The following is a 16,135-nucleotide window of genomic DNA, read 5'->3' as shown; positions in this document are numbered from 1 at the left end:
CAAAAAATGGCCGTGTGGTTGATGGTGAGGAAGAAAGCTGAGACTACAAGAAGATATCAATGGACTGGTCAGGTGGGCAGAAAAATGGCAAAAGGAATTCAATCCAGAGAAGTGTGGGGCAATGCATTTGGGGAGGGCTAACAAGGCAAGGAAATATACAATAAATGGTAGGATACTGAGAAGTGTAGAGGAACAGAGGGACCTTGGAGTGCATGTCCACAGATCCCTGAAGGTAACAGGACAGGTAGATAAAGTGGTTAAGAAGGCATACGGAATACTTTCCTTTATTAGTCGAGGCATAGAATATAAGAAGAGGGAAGTTATGCTTGAGCTGTATAAAACACTAGTTAGGCCACAGCTAACTCTACTGCATACAGTTCAGGTCACCACATTACAGTAAAGATGTGATTGCACTATTGCCCTACTCTTTCCTTTGTTATCCTCTTGTGGTTTATGTATTTATAAAACATATTTGGGTTTTCCTTGATTTTACTTGCCAATACTCTGATCCAGCTAGTAGTCTAGTAATGAGACAGTTAAATTGTCTTATTATGGTGTTCATCCAATCTTAATACTCAGGATGTGGGCGTCACTGGCAAGGTTTTGCATTTTTTGCCCATCCTTGGTTGTCCTGAGAAGGTGGTAACTGAGTGGCTTGCTAGGCCACTTCAGTTAAGAGTCAACCACATTGGTGTGAGATTGGAGTCACATGTTGGCCAGACTGGGTAAGGATTGCAGTTTTTCTTCCCTAAAGATGTTGGTGAACCAGTTGGGTTTTTATGATAATCTGAAAGTTTCATAATCACTTTTACTGATAACAATTTTTTATTTCCAGATTTTTTTAAACTACCATATTCTCAAACTGCCATGTTGGGTTTTGAACTCACATTCCCTGGATTATTAGTCCAGGTCTCTGGATTACTAATCCAGTAACTTAACCACTGTACTAGGGTACGCGTGTATTTCTACTGTAAGTACTATGTAGGCCTGTGGGCCCTGATAATCTAATGGGAGGTTAAGGTGGATATGACATTGAGGCTAATGGTCATGCCAACTGTTTTTGTCTCAAGAGAAGGCAAGCCTCATGCTAGTGATGTGTCCACCTGATTCTATCCTAGCGCATTTACAGATGAAACCATTTTACTGGAGCAGTTTTAACTGTGCTAAGAATTCCACCTTGTGCAAGTAAAAAAAAACAATGTTTACAGATACTCCCGGGTACAACTAAAACTGTTTCATAACCCACATCACTGTAATGATTTGCATTTCTCTGTATTTAAATTGAGACTGCAAAAGTCAAATTAACCTAAATGCTTATCCCTAATGCTTACATGTGTCAGACTTTAAATGGTATACTGTAAGAAGGATGTTTTTGTGCCAATCTTTAATTGTGAAGGCAGATTTGTACTGTGGAATCATGCCCGCTCTGAATTGCCGTAAGCCGTCCAAACTAATTTAACTTAAAACCCATAATAGCCATCAGAGAGAGTAAATTTTCCTGCCATATGTCTGAGCTGGATACAGTCCCAGATCCTAGTTGTGAAAGGACATTGTTCCAACCTGCTGTACCACTGAGTTCATCCATGGCTCATGACTGGAGGCATTATCTTAGCTGACTTTATATTTACTGCTATTGAAGAACTAATTTAGAGCATTTCAGTTGTTTATGACTTATGGGGGGAAAAATTCAGTTGGTAGCACCACCCGTTAGCGCCTTAAGAGGGCGCTAAGTGGGGCGCAAACCAACTCGCGCCCAGGCGCGGCACTGCCCATGCCTCCTGCAAAATTCAGCAGGAGGTTAGTGGTGGCGCTAACCGGTAGCGCTGCGCCGCTGGCGATGACGTCATTGGTGTGCGCAGCGCCCCGCTCACGCCCTGGCCGCGATCTTCGGGAGCGGCCCCTGATTTATCGCTGGACGCTATGTCCGACAGGGTCAGGGTGGCGTACCTGTGGCCTGGGAGGCACAATTTAAAGGCGAGGTGCGGGGCGGCCAGTTTTGTTGCTGGCCGCCTTCCAGCACCTGCCTGCGCTCCCGTCCCAGACCTCCTGAAACGCCCCCCCCCCCCCCGCCGAGTGCTGGCTGCGTTCCAAGAGCCCGGCACTTCTCTTGGGTGCCGGACTCTTTTGCCAGCACTCCCGATCCCCGGGGGCCCAGCTTAAGAAGGGGAGGAAGGCCTGCAATACCGCAGGGTGACATGCCGCAGCATGTGGCGCTGCGGCATGTAGCGCCACGATATTCACTCGCAGCGCCCCAAGAGGGATGCGGGGCGCATCCAGTAGCACCCCGCTTCCCTCTTGGGGCGCAACCACTCAATTTCCGGCGCGGGGGCGCTAATTTTTCCAGGGCGCTACTTCTCGGCGAAGTTAGCGCCTCAATTGGGGCGCTACTCAATTTTTAGCCCATGCTGTTTAATGCTCATTTCATTGTATTATGTTTATGAATAAAAATCCTTTTGAATGCAGCCAAGGATGTAGATTGTTTTTAGTATTGTTCTTTGCTCTATTTGTCATTAAATACAGCCTATTAAAAGCTACTGGAATTCCTTAAAATCCACAATTTATTAATAGTTAATATAAAGTATTGACAAGTGCTTCTAATTTATCTTGTATTATGATTTCTACATGCCTGAATAAAGCTACATAAGTTGCCAAATATAAACCTGAAAATCATTCTCCATTAACTTTTTAACCTGTTTGAATTGCAGATTGCAAGTGCAGCTACCCTTAAAGTTAGATGTACACTACATGGCATAGAAGAGGCAGCAACCTAAGATTGATTGGATTATTTTTGACAGTTTCTGCTGCTTCCAAATGGGCAATTTCGTAACGAACTCAATATGGTAGTTTAATAATAAAGCAGCGTGGGACAGCATTATCCCATTTATATGCTATTAGCTATTTCTAGCTTATGGAAGAAGATGTGAAAAACAAGCCAAGCTAACCTTGCAGTTGTATTTCAGGGAGCTGAGTTTGTGTTATAGTTTTGACAGTTGCCTTTGCAAAGACAACTTGATAGTCACTGTGTCAGTTAGCAGCATTATCCAAATGTAATATATCCAGTTTTATTCTACTCTTGACACAGAATGATTCATTAAAATAGTGTGATGCCATTATAGGAAGTGCTTTACATGATAATGATTCCTTCCAAATGAATGCTTCCAATTTTATAGGAACATAAATTTGCTACTTTTGTAAATGTAACATGTTTGATCTTATGTTTACAGTTCCTTGTTTGTCTAACTTCACTGCACCAGTTGGAACAGTACTGTCACCAGACTACCCTGAGGGCTATAGCAACAATATGAACTGTATCTGGCTAATAGTTGCAGCCCGAGGAAGTCGAATTCACCTTTCTTTCAATGATTTTGACCTGGAATCTCAGTTTGACTTCCTTGCGGTTAAAGATGGGGAATCAGTTGATTCACCTCTGCTGGGAACATTCAGTGGATCAGAAGTTCCTTCGCATCTCACCAGCAATAGTCACATTCTACGTCTGGAATTTCAGGCTGACCACTCCATGTCTGGACGAGGATTTAACATCACATACAGTAGTATGTTTACCTTTCTAATCTGATGTATTTGATGATTGAGGGCACCACATTTATTCACCAGTAAACACTTAAAATTGCAACTTGGATTAGAAATTGTATTATTCAATGGACAGTAGAAATACCAGAAAAATTATAATTCGGCATGACCGGTTAATGCCCTCACAAGTTTGCAATAATATGCTATGATAAATGTGGCTTATTCAAAAAGTTTTATCCATGTAAGAAGCTACTTACAAAACAGTACATATTGAATACATATACAATATGAGTTTCTCCATAGCCACCAGCATTAGGTATGAAGGGATGAGCGCATCAGTAATGGCAGCTTAGTTGACATTACATAGAATTTACAACACAGAAAGAGGCCATTCGGCCCAACCAGTCTATGCCGGTGTTTATGCTCCACACAAGCCTCCTTTCGCTCTATTTACTTCATCTAATCCTATCAGCTTATCCTTCTATTCCTTTCTCCCTGATGTATTTATCTGGCTCCCCTTAAGAATCTTGAGAAAAGAGTGGGTATTAGGAGTCAGTTTGATGCTGTCCCAATGAAATATAGTGTACCTGTATTCCAACCATTGTTTTCCTTGGGTTACATCCTGTAAACTTCAGTTTGTATAAGTGTGACTGTGCTTATTGTTACGCCATTACAGCTGTAGACAGTTGGTTATTGTGTAACTTGAGATTACACACAACCAGGAGAATAAGTGGCACTTTAAAGTGAGCCCTGATACTCTTGCAGAAAAGACATTAAGTAGTAATTGACATTCAAAGTGCATTGTCTTTTTGAGGCTATTGGTTGTGGTGGAAAGTATCACTAAAAGGTTGTCAGTGGTATTATTGCATTCTCTAAAATTATATTAACTCTGACATTTGTCAAGTTGACTTATGTTTAATACCAACAGTGTTGCCAAAGGCTTTTCCTTTTTAATGTCTCTCTCATTCTGTTTTGTTTGATTAAAGTAAATGTGAGGTAGCTTGTCTTGTTATAGATACTGTCAGAGCAGAAATCATATTCTGATCAGTTCTTTGCAACAATGATCATGATGTGTAGACATTTTGTACAGTAAATATAACTAGGATAAGGTGGCAACTAGTCTGAAGCAAAACAGTTGTATAATATAATCTGCCACATATTTTGATATCAGACAAATTTATTTACAATTGTGGCTAGTTTTATTCACATTTGTGGTAAGTAGGCATTATTCTGTCAATAATGGTATATTACTGGCTTTGTTTTATTAATTGAAAGCAGGTCAGTGAGCATCAATTGAGTAAGAAATAGAATAATGTTTTGGGTGGAACCCTTCATCAGAACATTCTGAAATGTTAGACTATCTTTTCCCTTTCAAAGCTGCCTGAACTGCTGTGTCCTTCCAGCATTCAGATTTCCAGTATTCGTATATATTTTTTATCCATTTATTATAAGAATGTGAGTGATGCATAATTGCTGAATGTTGCACATGTATGTGAAGTAATCTGTGGAGGACACCAGTATCAGTGTGATAGAAAATAAATACTTGCATTTATGTAGCACATTGTCATCTCTCAAACTGCTTCACATAAAAAGAGTTACTTTGAAATGCAATGGTTGGAGGCAAACACAACAAGATCCCACCGACAGCTTTGAGATGAATAACCAGTTAATCTGTTCCAGATAGTGTTGGTTGAGTACACAATGAGAATTCTTCTGTTCTTCATCAAATAGTGCCAAGGGATATTTAACATTGAACCTAAATAACTGGAAAGGACAGATGGGGCTTTAATTTTAGATCCTAACCAAAAGATGGCGCCTCCACAATGCACTGGAGTGTCAACTAAGAATATGTGCTCAAACTTTGGAGTGAGGCTTGAACCTATAAGCTTCTGATTTAGAACTGAGTTAAACTGACACTTGTCAGCTATATTGTCTTCAAATGCAGAATTAAATAATTTAAATAAAAATGTTCAATTTTAACTTTTTTAGAAGAAAGCTAGCATTGATGGACTCAATGATGAATCATAGAATGATTACAGCACAGAAGGAGGCCATTTGGCCCGTCGAGCCTGTGCTGGCACTCTGCAAGAGCACTTTAGCTAGTCCCACTCCCCCGCCCTTTCCCCATACCCCCGCAAAAACATTTCCTTCAGGTACTTATCCAATTCCCTTTTGAAAGCCACGATTGAATCGGCCTCCATCACCCTGTTTCAGGCAGTGCATTCCAGATCCTAACCACTCACTGCATAAAAAAGTTTTTCCTCATGTCGCCTTTGGTTCTTCTGCCAATCGCATTAAATCTGTGTCCTCTGTTCTCGACCCTTCCGCCAATGGGAACAGTTTCTCTCCATCTACTCTGTCTAGATCCCTCATGATTTTGAACACCTCTATCAAATCTCCTCTCAACCTTCTCTGCTTTAAGGAGAACAACTCCAGCTTCTCCAGTCTATCCATGTAACTGAAGTCCCTCATCCCTGGAACCATTCTTGTAAATCTTTTCTGCACCCTCTCTCTAAGGCCTTCACATTCTTCCTGCAGTGTGGTGCCCAGAATTGGACACAGTACTCCAGTTGAGGCCAAACCAATGTTTTATAAAGGTTCAAGGTCATGTAGATCTATCTATTGGATTGGAGCCGGAAGATCTTAACCAGTGGCTTCCCTCACCACCCCCAATCTATCACCTTCGGATTCATCCCAAGGATCCATCCTTGGCCCCCTAGGCAATATCAGTTAGTTTCTACATGTATACTGATGACCAGCTCTACCTCTTGACCCCTCCAGTGCCTCTGTAATTTAGGATTGCTTGTCTGCCATCCAGTCTTGGATGAGCTGCAATGTGCTCCAGCCAAATATTGGGAAGGCTGAAGCTATTAATTTCAGCACCCGCCACAAACTCCATACCCCGATTCCATCCCCCTCCCAGCACTCTCAGACCGAACCAGACTGTTCACAACCTCAGCACCCTATTCAAGTTACAGAAGAACATAAGAAATAGGAGCGGGAGTAGGCCAATCGGCCCCTCGAGCCTGCTCCGCCATTCAATAAGATCATGGCTGATCTGATCCTAACTGCCAATCTACTAACACAGAACCATCTCCTGAATCTAACAGAATTAGACACACAAAATAGGAGCAGGATCAGGCTACACGGCCCCTGGGCCCGCTCCGCTACCCACAGGGCCATGACCGATCCGAACCTAGACTCATGTCCAAATTCCTGCCCGCTCCCTGTAACCCTTAATTCCCTTTACTTCTAGGAAACTGTCTATTTCTGTTTTAAATTTATGTAATGATGTAGCTTCTACAACTTTTTGGGGCAGCATATTCCATGGACCTACCACCCTCTGAGTGAAGTAGTTCCTCCTCATCTCAGTTTTGAAAGAGCAGCCCCTTATTCTAAGACTATGCCCCCTAGTTCTAGTTTCACCCATCATCGGGAACATCCTCCCCGCATCCACCCAATCCAACCCCTTCACAATCTTATATGTTTCAATAAGATCACCTCTCATTCTTCTGAACTCCAATGAGTAAAGTCCCAATCTACTCAACCTCTCCTTATATGTCCATCCCCTCATCCCCAGGATTAACCGAGTGAACCTTCTTTGTACTGACTCGAGAGCAAGTATGTCCTTTCTTAAGTATGGACACCAAAACTGTACGCAGTATTCCAGGTGCGGTCTCACCAAGACCTTGTACAACTGAAGCAATACCTCCCTATTTTTATATTCTATCCCCCTAGCAATGAAAGCCAACATTCCATTGGCCTTCTTAATCACTTGCTGCACCTGCATACTAACCTTTTGAGTTTTGTGCACCAGGACCCCCAGATCCCTTTGTACGTCAGTACTTTCCAGTTTCTTGCCATTAAGATAATAGCTTGCTCTACGATTTTTCCTGCCAAAGTGCATAACCTCACACTTTCCAGTATTGTATTCCATCTGCCAAATCTCTGCCCACTTACTTAGCCTGTCTATGTCCCCTTGCAGGTTTTTTATATCCTCCTCACTCACTACTTTCCCTCCCATCTTAGTATCATCTGCAAACTTTGATATGTTACACTCGATCCCGTCCTCCAAATCGTTAATATAGATTGTAAAGAGTTGGGGACCCAGCACTGACCCCTGCGGAACACCACTAATTACTGATTGCCAGTCTGAGAATGAACCATTTATCCCAACTCTCTGCCTTCTGTTAGATAGCCAATCCTCTATCCATGCCAGAATATTACCCCCAATCCCGTGATTTTTTATCTTAAGCAATAATCTTTTCAAGTTCAAGCCAAGTTTCTGACCCCATATATTCTCCAAGTCCTCCTCCTTCTATAACACCATCTGAATAGCCCATCTCTTTGACCAAGCTTTAGGTCGCTCCTTCTAATATCTGGTTCTTTGGCTTGGTATAAATTTTTTCCTTACATCTCTCAGTCATAGAGTCATAGAGTTATACAGCACAGAAAGAGGCCCTTCGGCCCATCGTGTCTGCGCTGTCCATCAAGCCCTGTCCAATCTAATCCCATTTTCCAGCATTTGGTCCATAGCCTTGTATGCAATGGCATTTCAAGTGCTCATCCAAATGCTTCTTGAATGTTGTGAGGGTTCCTGCCTCTACCACCCTTTCAGGCAGTGAGTTCCAGACTCCAACCACCCTCTGGGTGAAAATGTTCCTCCTCAAATCCCCTCTAAACCTCCTGCCCCTTACCTTGAATCTATGCCCCCTTGTTATTGACCCCCCTACTAAGGGGAAAAGTTCCTCTTTATCTACCCTATCTATGCCCCTCATCATTTTGTACACCTCAATCAGGTCCCCCCTCAGCCTTCTTTGCTCCAAGGAAAACAACCCCAGCCTGTTTAGTCTTTCTTCATAGCTGAGGCGCTCCATCCCAGGTAACATCCTGGTGAATCTTCTCTGCACCCTCTCCAAAGCAATCACATCCTTCCTATAGTGAGGCGACCAGAACTGCACACAGTACTCCAGCTGTGGCCTTACCAGCGTTTTGTACAGCTCCATCATAACCTCCCTGCTCTTATACTCTATGCCTTGGCTAATGAAGGCAAGTATCCCATATGCCTTTTTAACCACCTTATCTACCTGTTCCGCTGCCTTCAGGGATCTATGGACATGTACACCAAGGTCCCTCTGACCCTCTGTACTTCCTAGGGTCCTACCACTCATTGTGTATTCCCTTGCCTTATTTGTCCGTCCAAAATGCATCACCTCGCACTTTTCAGGGTTAAATTCCATTTGCCACTTTTCCGCCCATCTGACCAACCCGTTTATATCGTCCTGTAGCCTGAGGCTTTCCTCCTCGCAATTTACCACCCCACCAATTTTCGTGTCATCTGCGAACTTACTGATCATACCTTTTACATTCTCATCCAAATCATTTATGTAGATCACAAACAGCAAGGGACCCAGCACCGATCCCTGAGGTACCCCACTGGACACAGGCTTCCAGTCACAAAAGCAACCTTCGACCATCACCCTCTGCCTCCTGCCACTCAGCCAGTTTAGGATCCAACGTGCCAAGGCGCCCTGGATCCCATGGGCTCTTACCTTCTTGACCAGTCTCCTATGCGGGACTTTGTCAAAAGCCTTACTGAAGTCCATGTATGCCACATCCACAGCATTTCCCTCATCCACACACCTAGTCACCCCCTCGAAAAATTCAATCAGATTGGTCAGACATGATTTACCCTTGACAAAGCCATGCTGACTATCCCCGATTAATCCTTGCCTCTCCAAGTGGAGACTAATTTTGTCCCTCAGAATTTTTTCCAATAATTTCCTTACCACAGATGTTAAACTCACTGGCCTGTAATTCCCTGGTTTATCCCTGCTACCCTTCTTGAATAATGGTACTACGTTAGCTGTTCTCCAGTCCTCTGGTACATCCCCTGTGGCCAGAGAGGTTCTGAAAAATTTGTGTCAGAGCCCCTGCAATCTCCTCCTTTGCCTCACACAGCAGCCTGGGATACATCTCGTCCGGGCCTGGGGATTTAGCCACTTTTTGGCCTGCTAAAACCGCTAGTACCTCCTCCCTCTCGATGCTAATATGTTCAAGTATATCACAGTCCCCTTGCCCGATTTCTATGTCTACATCGTCTTTCTCCATAGTGAACACAGATGCAAAAAATTCATTTAAAACCCCGCCTACATCATCTGGCTCTACACACAGATTGCCACTTTGGTCCCGAATGGGCCCTACCCTTTCCCTGGTTATCCTCTTGCCCTTAATATACTTATAAAACATCTTAGGATTTTCCTTTATTTTGCTCGCCAGTGTTATTTCATGGCCCCTCCTCGCTCTCCTAATTTCTTTTTTAATATGCCCCTGCACTTTTTATACTCCTCTAGGGCTGCCAAAAGCCCCCCTTTTTTTCCTAATGCATTTTTGTATATCCCTTGTCATCCAAGGTTCCCTTTGTTTGTTGGTCTCCCCCCTTGACCTTTACGGGAACATGTTGGCATTGTACTCTCTCTATTTCCCTTCTGAAAGTCTCCCACTGCTTTGATGTGGATTTTCCTATAAGTAGCTGCTCCCAGTCCACTTTGGCCAGATCCTGCCTTATCATATTAAAATTGGCCTTCCCCCAATTTAGAACCCTTATTTCCGGGCCGTCTTTGTCTTTTTCCATGACCACCTTAAATCTCACCGAATTATGGCCACTGTCGCCAAAATGCTCTCCTACTGACACTTCCACCACTTGCCCGGCTACATTCCCTAGAATTAGGTCCAGTACCGCCCCCTCTCTTGTAGGACTTTCTACATGTTGGCTCAAAAAGCTCTCCTGGATGCACTTTAAGAATTCTGCACCCTCTAAGCCTTTCACACTCTGACTATCCCAATTAATATTGGGGAAGTTGAAATCCCCCACTATTATTACCCTATTATTTTCGCACTTCTCTGAGATTTGCCTACATATCTGTTCCTCTATCTCCCCCTGACTGTTTGTGGGCCTATAGTACACTCCCAGCAAAGTGCTTGCCCCCTTTTTGTTTTTAAGTTCTACCCATATGGCCTCATTAGAGGAACCCACTAATATATCATCCCTCCTTACAGCAGTAATTGACTCCTTAATTAATATTGCAACACCCCCTCCCCTTTTACACCCCCCTCTGTCTCGCCTGAAGATTCTATACCCCGGAATATTGAGCTGCCAGTCCTGACCCTCCCTCAACCATGTCTCCGTGATAGCAACAATATCGTACTCCCATGTGTTCAACAACAACTTCAGTTCATCCACCTTATTTGCAAGACTCCTTGCATTAAAATAAATGCCTTCCAGCCTTGCCATATTCCCTTTTGCCTTCACATATTTGCTCTGCCTTCCCAGCTGACTTGTTTTTTCCTCCGTATTTGGCTGTAAATCACCCCCTACTATAGCTCCACTCTGTATCCCATCCCCCTGCCAAGTTAGTTTAAACCCCCCCCCCCCCCCAAACAGTGCTAGCAAACCTCCCCGCAAGGATATTGGTCCCCCTCTGGTTCAGGTGTAAACCGTCCAACTTGTACAAGTCCCACCTTTCCCAGAAGCAGACCCAGTGATCCAGGAAACTAAAGCCCTCCCTCCTGCACCATCCCTTTAGCCACGCATTCATCTGTTCTATCTTCCTATTCCTGTACTCACTAGCACGTGGCACCGGGAGTAATCCAGAGATTACAACCTTTGAGGTCCTGCTCTTTAATCTGCTACCTAGCTCCCTAAATTCTTGCTGCAGGACCTCATCCCTCTTTTTACCTATGTCGTTGGTACCAATGTGGACCACGACCTCTGGCTGTTCGCCCTCCCCCTCCAGAATGCCCTGCAGCCGCTCAGTGACATCCTTGACCCTGGCACCAGGGAGGCAACAAACCATCCTGGATTCACGTCTACGGCCACAGAAACGCCTATCTGTTCCCCTTACTATAGAATCCCCTACCACTATTGCTCTCCCACTCTTTTTCCTCCCTTCCTGGGCAGCAGGAGCACCCCCAGTGCCAGGAAGTTGGCTGCTGCTGCCTTCCCCTGATAAGTCATCCCCCCCAACAGTATCCAAAGCGGTATACCTGGTTGAAAGGTGGATGGCCACAGGGGTCCCCTGCACTACCTGCCTGCTTCTATTGTTCTGCCTGGTGGTCACCCATTTCCCTTCTGCCTGTGCAGCCCTACCCTGCGGTGTGACCAACTCACTGTATGAGTAATTTGCGACCCTCTCAGCATCGTGAATGCTCCACAACCCATCCACCCACAGCTCCAGCGCCCCAAGACGGCCCGTTAGTAGCTGCAGCTGGATGCATTTCTGGCACACGTGTTGGTCAGGGACACTGGCAGCATCCCTGAATTCCCACATAGAGCAAGAGGAGCATATCACGGGGCTGGGCTCACCTGGCATGACCTACCCCTTTAATCAATTTAAATTAAATTAATTCAATACCACCAGTAAAGTAAGCCTTACCTGGTCTCTGGAGCCCTTTGTAGGCCCGCTCTACCGCTGAAGCACCCGCCGAAGCTCTGAGGCCTTGCCTCACCTAACTCCCTGACTCACCCAACTCTCAGCACTCTGTTGAAAACCGCACTCTGTGAAGTGTTATGGGATAATTCTTTACATTAAAGGTGCTATGTAAATGCAAATTATTATTATTCTTCCTCCCCTCCTCCTCTTCCCCTCCTTATCCTCCCCTCCTCCATTTCCCTCTCCTGCCCCTCCTTCTCCCTCTCCCCTCACCACTCCCTCTTCCCCTTCTTCCTTTTATATTATAGGCCCTGAGATTCCACGGTAAGTGATTAGTTAGCTCTGACTATAGTGCAGAATATTTGCATATACAACACGTCATGTTTCTTTCAAAATAGAGTGACTTTAAATTCCAAATGGCAATCTGGAAGTTAAACTATTATTTACCTCTTTTCTCTTCATAGCATTTGGACACAATGAGTGCCCCGATCCTGGCATTCCCATTAATGGTCGACGCTTTGGTGACAATTTTCAGTTGGGAAACTCCGTATCGGTTCTCTGTGAAGAAGGATTCATCAAAACCCAAGGGACAGAAACTATAACTTGTGTATTAAAAGATGGAAAGGTCATGTGGAGTGGCCCCATTCCTAAATGTGAAGGTATTTCCAGAGGTCTTGATAAAATAAACATCATCATGCCATAAAAATGTGACAGGTGGTGTTCCCCAGTGATCTGTACTGGGGCCTCAGCTTTTTGCTATATATATTAATGACTTGGATGAAGGAATAGAGAGTTAGGAGGCACAGTAAGTTCTGTAGATGTGAGGCGAAAGTTACAAAGAGACATAGACAGACTAAGCAAGTGGGAAAATGAATGGCAGATGGAATTCAATTTGGGGAAGAGTGAGATCATCCACTTTGGATTTTAGAAAGACCAAACAGAATATTTTCTTAATAGTGAAGGCTGTGGATCAGGAAAGAGATTTAGCGGTCCATATACAGAAATCACTAAAGACCTATGCGCAGGTACAATAAATAATCGAAAAAGCTAATAGAACATTGGAAATAACAACAGAAAATGCTGGAAAAACTCAGCAGGTCAGGCAACATCCGTGGAGAGAAATTTGAGTTGACGTTTCGAGTCGAACCCTTCTTCAAAACTGGAAAGAAAAGAAAATAGATCGAAGGCAGGGCTGCGATCGGACAAAAGAAGTGAAAGAAACAAAAGAAGTAAAAGAGCTAGACGAGATGGTAATAGGCTGAGATTAGGTGTGAAGTTTCCTGGCAGGGCAAGAGATAGCTGCCAGGTGTGAGAGAGAAACAAAAGAAAAGGGGGGGGCGGAAAGGAGTGGAAAAATTACAAGAAAAAATGTGTAATAGGGGCCGAGGTTATGATCTGAAATTATTGAACTCGATATTGAGTCCGGAAGGCTGCAGAGTGCCTAATCGGAAGATGAGGTGCTGTTCCTCGAGTTTACGTTGAGCTTCCGTGGAACAATACAAGAGGCCAAGGACAGTGAGGTCCGAGTGGGAATGGAGCGGTGAATTAAAATGACAGGCGACCGGATGCTCGGGGTCACCCTTACGGACTGAACGGAGACGTTCCGCAAAGCGGTCACCCAATCTGCGTTTGGTCTCCCCAATGTAGAGGAGACCGCATCGTGAGCAGCGAATACAGTATACTAGATTGCGAGAAGTACAAGTAAATTGCTGTTTCACCTGGAAGGGGTGTTTGGGGCCCTGGACAGTGGGTAGGGGGGGAGGTATAGGGGCAGGTATAGGGGAGGTATAGAACATTGGCCTTTATCTCAAGGGGGTTGGAATTCAAAAGTGAGGAAGTGATGCACCAATTATACAGAGCCTTGGTCAGACCCCATCTGGAGTACTGCATTCAGTTTTGGGCACCAAACCGTAATACTGGCCTTGGAAGCGGTACAGTGCAGATTCACCAGAATAATACCAGGTCTTTAAAGGATTAAATTATAAACTAAGGTTGTGTTCCCCTGAGTTTAGAATATTAAGGGGTGATCTAATCAAGGTGTTTAACATGGTAAAGGGATTCAATAGGGTAGATACAGAGAAGCTATCTCCTCTAGTGGGGGAACCCAGAACAAGAGGGCACAATCCTAAAATTAGAGGTGGCCATTTAGAAGTGAAATCAGGAAGTATTTTTCACACAAAGGGTAATGGAATTCTGGGACTCACTCCCCCCAAAAGAACAGTGCATGCTGGGTGAATTGAGATTTTCAAGACTGAGATTGATGTATTTTGGTTAGGTAAGGGTATCAAGGGATATGGAGCACAGACGGGTAAATGGAGTTGAGCGACAGCTCAGCCACGATCTAATTGAATGGCAGAACAGGCTCGAGCGGCTGAATGGCCGACTCCTGTTCCTATGTTCCTAAAAATGCTCTAATTCTCATTGTGGTAGCTTAGCTCGAATAGATACAAAGCATTTGCCACATGTACTGACTGAGTGATATGAATTATTTTCAGTTGGATATTTTGCAATAGGGAAGTGATAATTGCAATATTGTCACATATGATTTATTTTTGTTATTATACCAATATGCATTCTGAACAGAATTAATTATGTGTACAATAGGACATTCAAACTTTTTCCACTCTTGTAATTTTGATATTCTTTAATCAACTTTTTACTTATTTTTCAGTAATGGCTATTTTATATTTAATACTGCAGTACACCTTTGCCGAGTCTTTAGATTGATACGCATATGTTAAGGTGTAAATCTATTCCCTTCCTTTAGCTCCTTGTGGTGGCCATTTTTCTTCTCCTAATGGAGTAATCCTATCACCAGGCTGGCCTGGATATTATAAAGACTCCCAGAATTGCGAGTGGGTGATTGAAGCTGAACCAGGACATTCCATCAAAGTAACATTTGAAAGGTCGTCTTACAAGTTTTTCCTTTATATTTATGTTTTTGCATAGCTATTTTAATTGATAAACAAATTTGTTGTGTGTTTAAGGATGGTTTAAATTGCACAATTTAGTTATAGAGGAAAATGCTTAGTTTTGATACCTTGGCAAATATCTTGAATAAAAAACAACATATAGTACTGTATATACATCAGCATATATAAAACAGTTCTTCCATTACTTTCTTATCAATATATATGTTTCAAAAAGATAAAGTAGAATTATAATGATTCTTGTACTGTTTAGAGGTTAATGTTCTACTTAGTGATACAGAAGGAATTGGTTTTGAGTTGCCTTTCTCAGCTTATGATAATTAAATATTTATGATCAAATCATTCCTTAAAACCTGGTCATTAATTTGTTTTATGTGGTTGGTTAAGCATACTTAGATGATACCTGCTAAGAGGTTGATTTGTAACTCTCCAGCACTTAAACTTGTTTGACCATCTAGTATTAACTCGCAGATTAATTTAAATTTCTCTAACCGTAGGTTTCAGACTGAAGTTAATTATGACGTTCTGGAAATTCATGATGGCCCAAATCTTCTGTCCCCACTTCTTGGCTCTTTCAATGGCACACAAGTTCCACAATTTCTTTTTAGCAGCACCAACTACATTTATCTTCTCTTTACAACTGATAACAGTCGCTCCAATATTGGTTTCAAGATTCATTATGAGAGTAAGTACTCCTTGTCGCCGTTGTCTTGTAGCATCTTAACTGACCTTATGCTTCATTTAGATTTGTTTCATGAGAGCTAAATTTTGATATTGTGTTACAAAGGAAGCAGTCACTGTGTATAAAATAGCTGTTATGAATATAATGAAACAAAATGTTCAATTTTAGATAAGCAGTGTGAGTTTTGATTCTTTTGCTTCTTTTATGCTTCCATTTCTGTTCCTGCAGGTGTTACAGTAGATACATATTCCTGCATGGATCCTGGGATCCCAGTGAATGGGTATCGTTATGGGCAGGACTTCGCAATAGGTTCCACTGTAGCATTCAGCTGTGAATCTGGTTACACAATGAGCCATGAGGATCCTCTGATGTGTGAGAAGAATCACTGGTGGAATCACCCATTGCCTTCTTGTGATGGTAAGGAACTATTTGAAGTCACCACAGCCTATAAATTGCTGCTGTTGCACTATTCAAGGACTAATTGGGGGTTACTAAAAGTTTTTGGGAGTAACAAAGACTATTTGATTTACACATGATTTTACTACTTTCAATCTTTGAGCTAT

At 43.1% G+C, this 16,135-nt stretch overlaps 1 protein-coding gene across 1 annotated transcript in view; it reads left to right on the top strand.

Moving 5' to 3' along the window:
* The window catches only part of csmd3b (CUB and Sushi multiple domains 3b), a 1,929,854-nt gene that overhangs the window by 1,323,969 nt on the left and 589,750 nt on the right, over nt 1-16,135 (top strand). Inside the window, exons 12-16 of the mRNA XM_085993978.1 lie at nt 3,225-3,551; nt 12,425-12,619; nt 14,728-14,866; nt 15,388-15,575; nt 15,801-15,989. Coding sequence (XP_085850104.1) covers nt 3,225-3,551; nt 12,425-12,619; nt 14,728-14,866; nt 15,388-15,575; nt 15,801-15,989 — 1,038 coding nt within the window. The remainder of the gene's footprint in view (nt 1-3,224; nt 3,552-12,424; nt 12,620-14,727; nt 14,867-15,387; nt 15,576-15,800; nt 15,990-16,135) is intronic.

Source organism: Somniosus microcephalus, chromosome 7 (assembly GCF_052327205.1).
Source record: "Somniosus microcephalus isolate GS21.2 chromosome 7, FLI_Smic_1.0, whole genome shotgun sequence".
NCBI lineage: Eukaryota > Metazoa > Chordata > Chondrichthyes > Squaliformes > Somniosidae > Somniosus > Somniosus microcephalus.
This window is presented reverse-complemented; position numbering and strand designations above follow the sequence as displayed.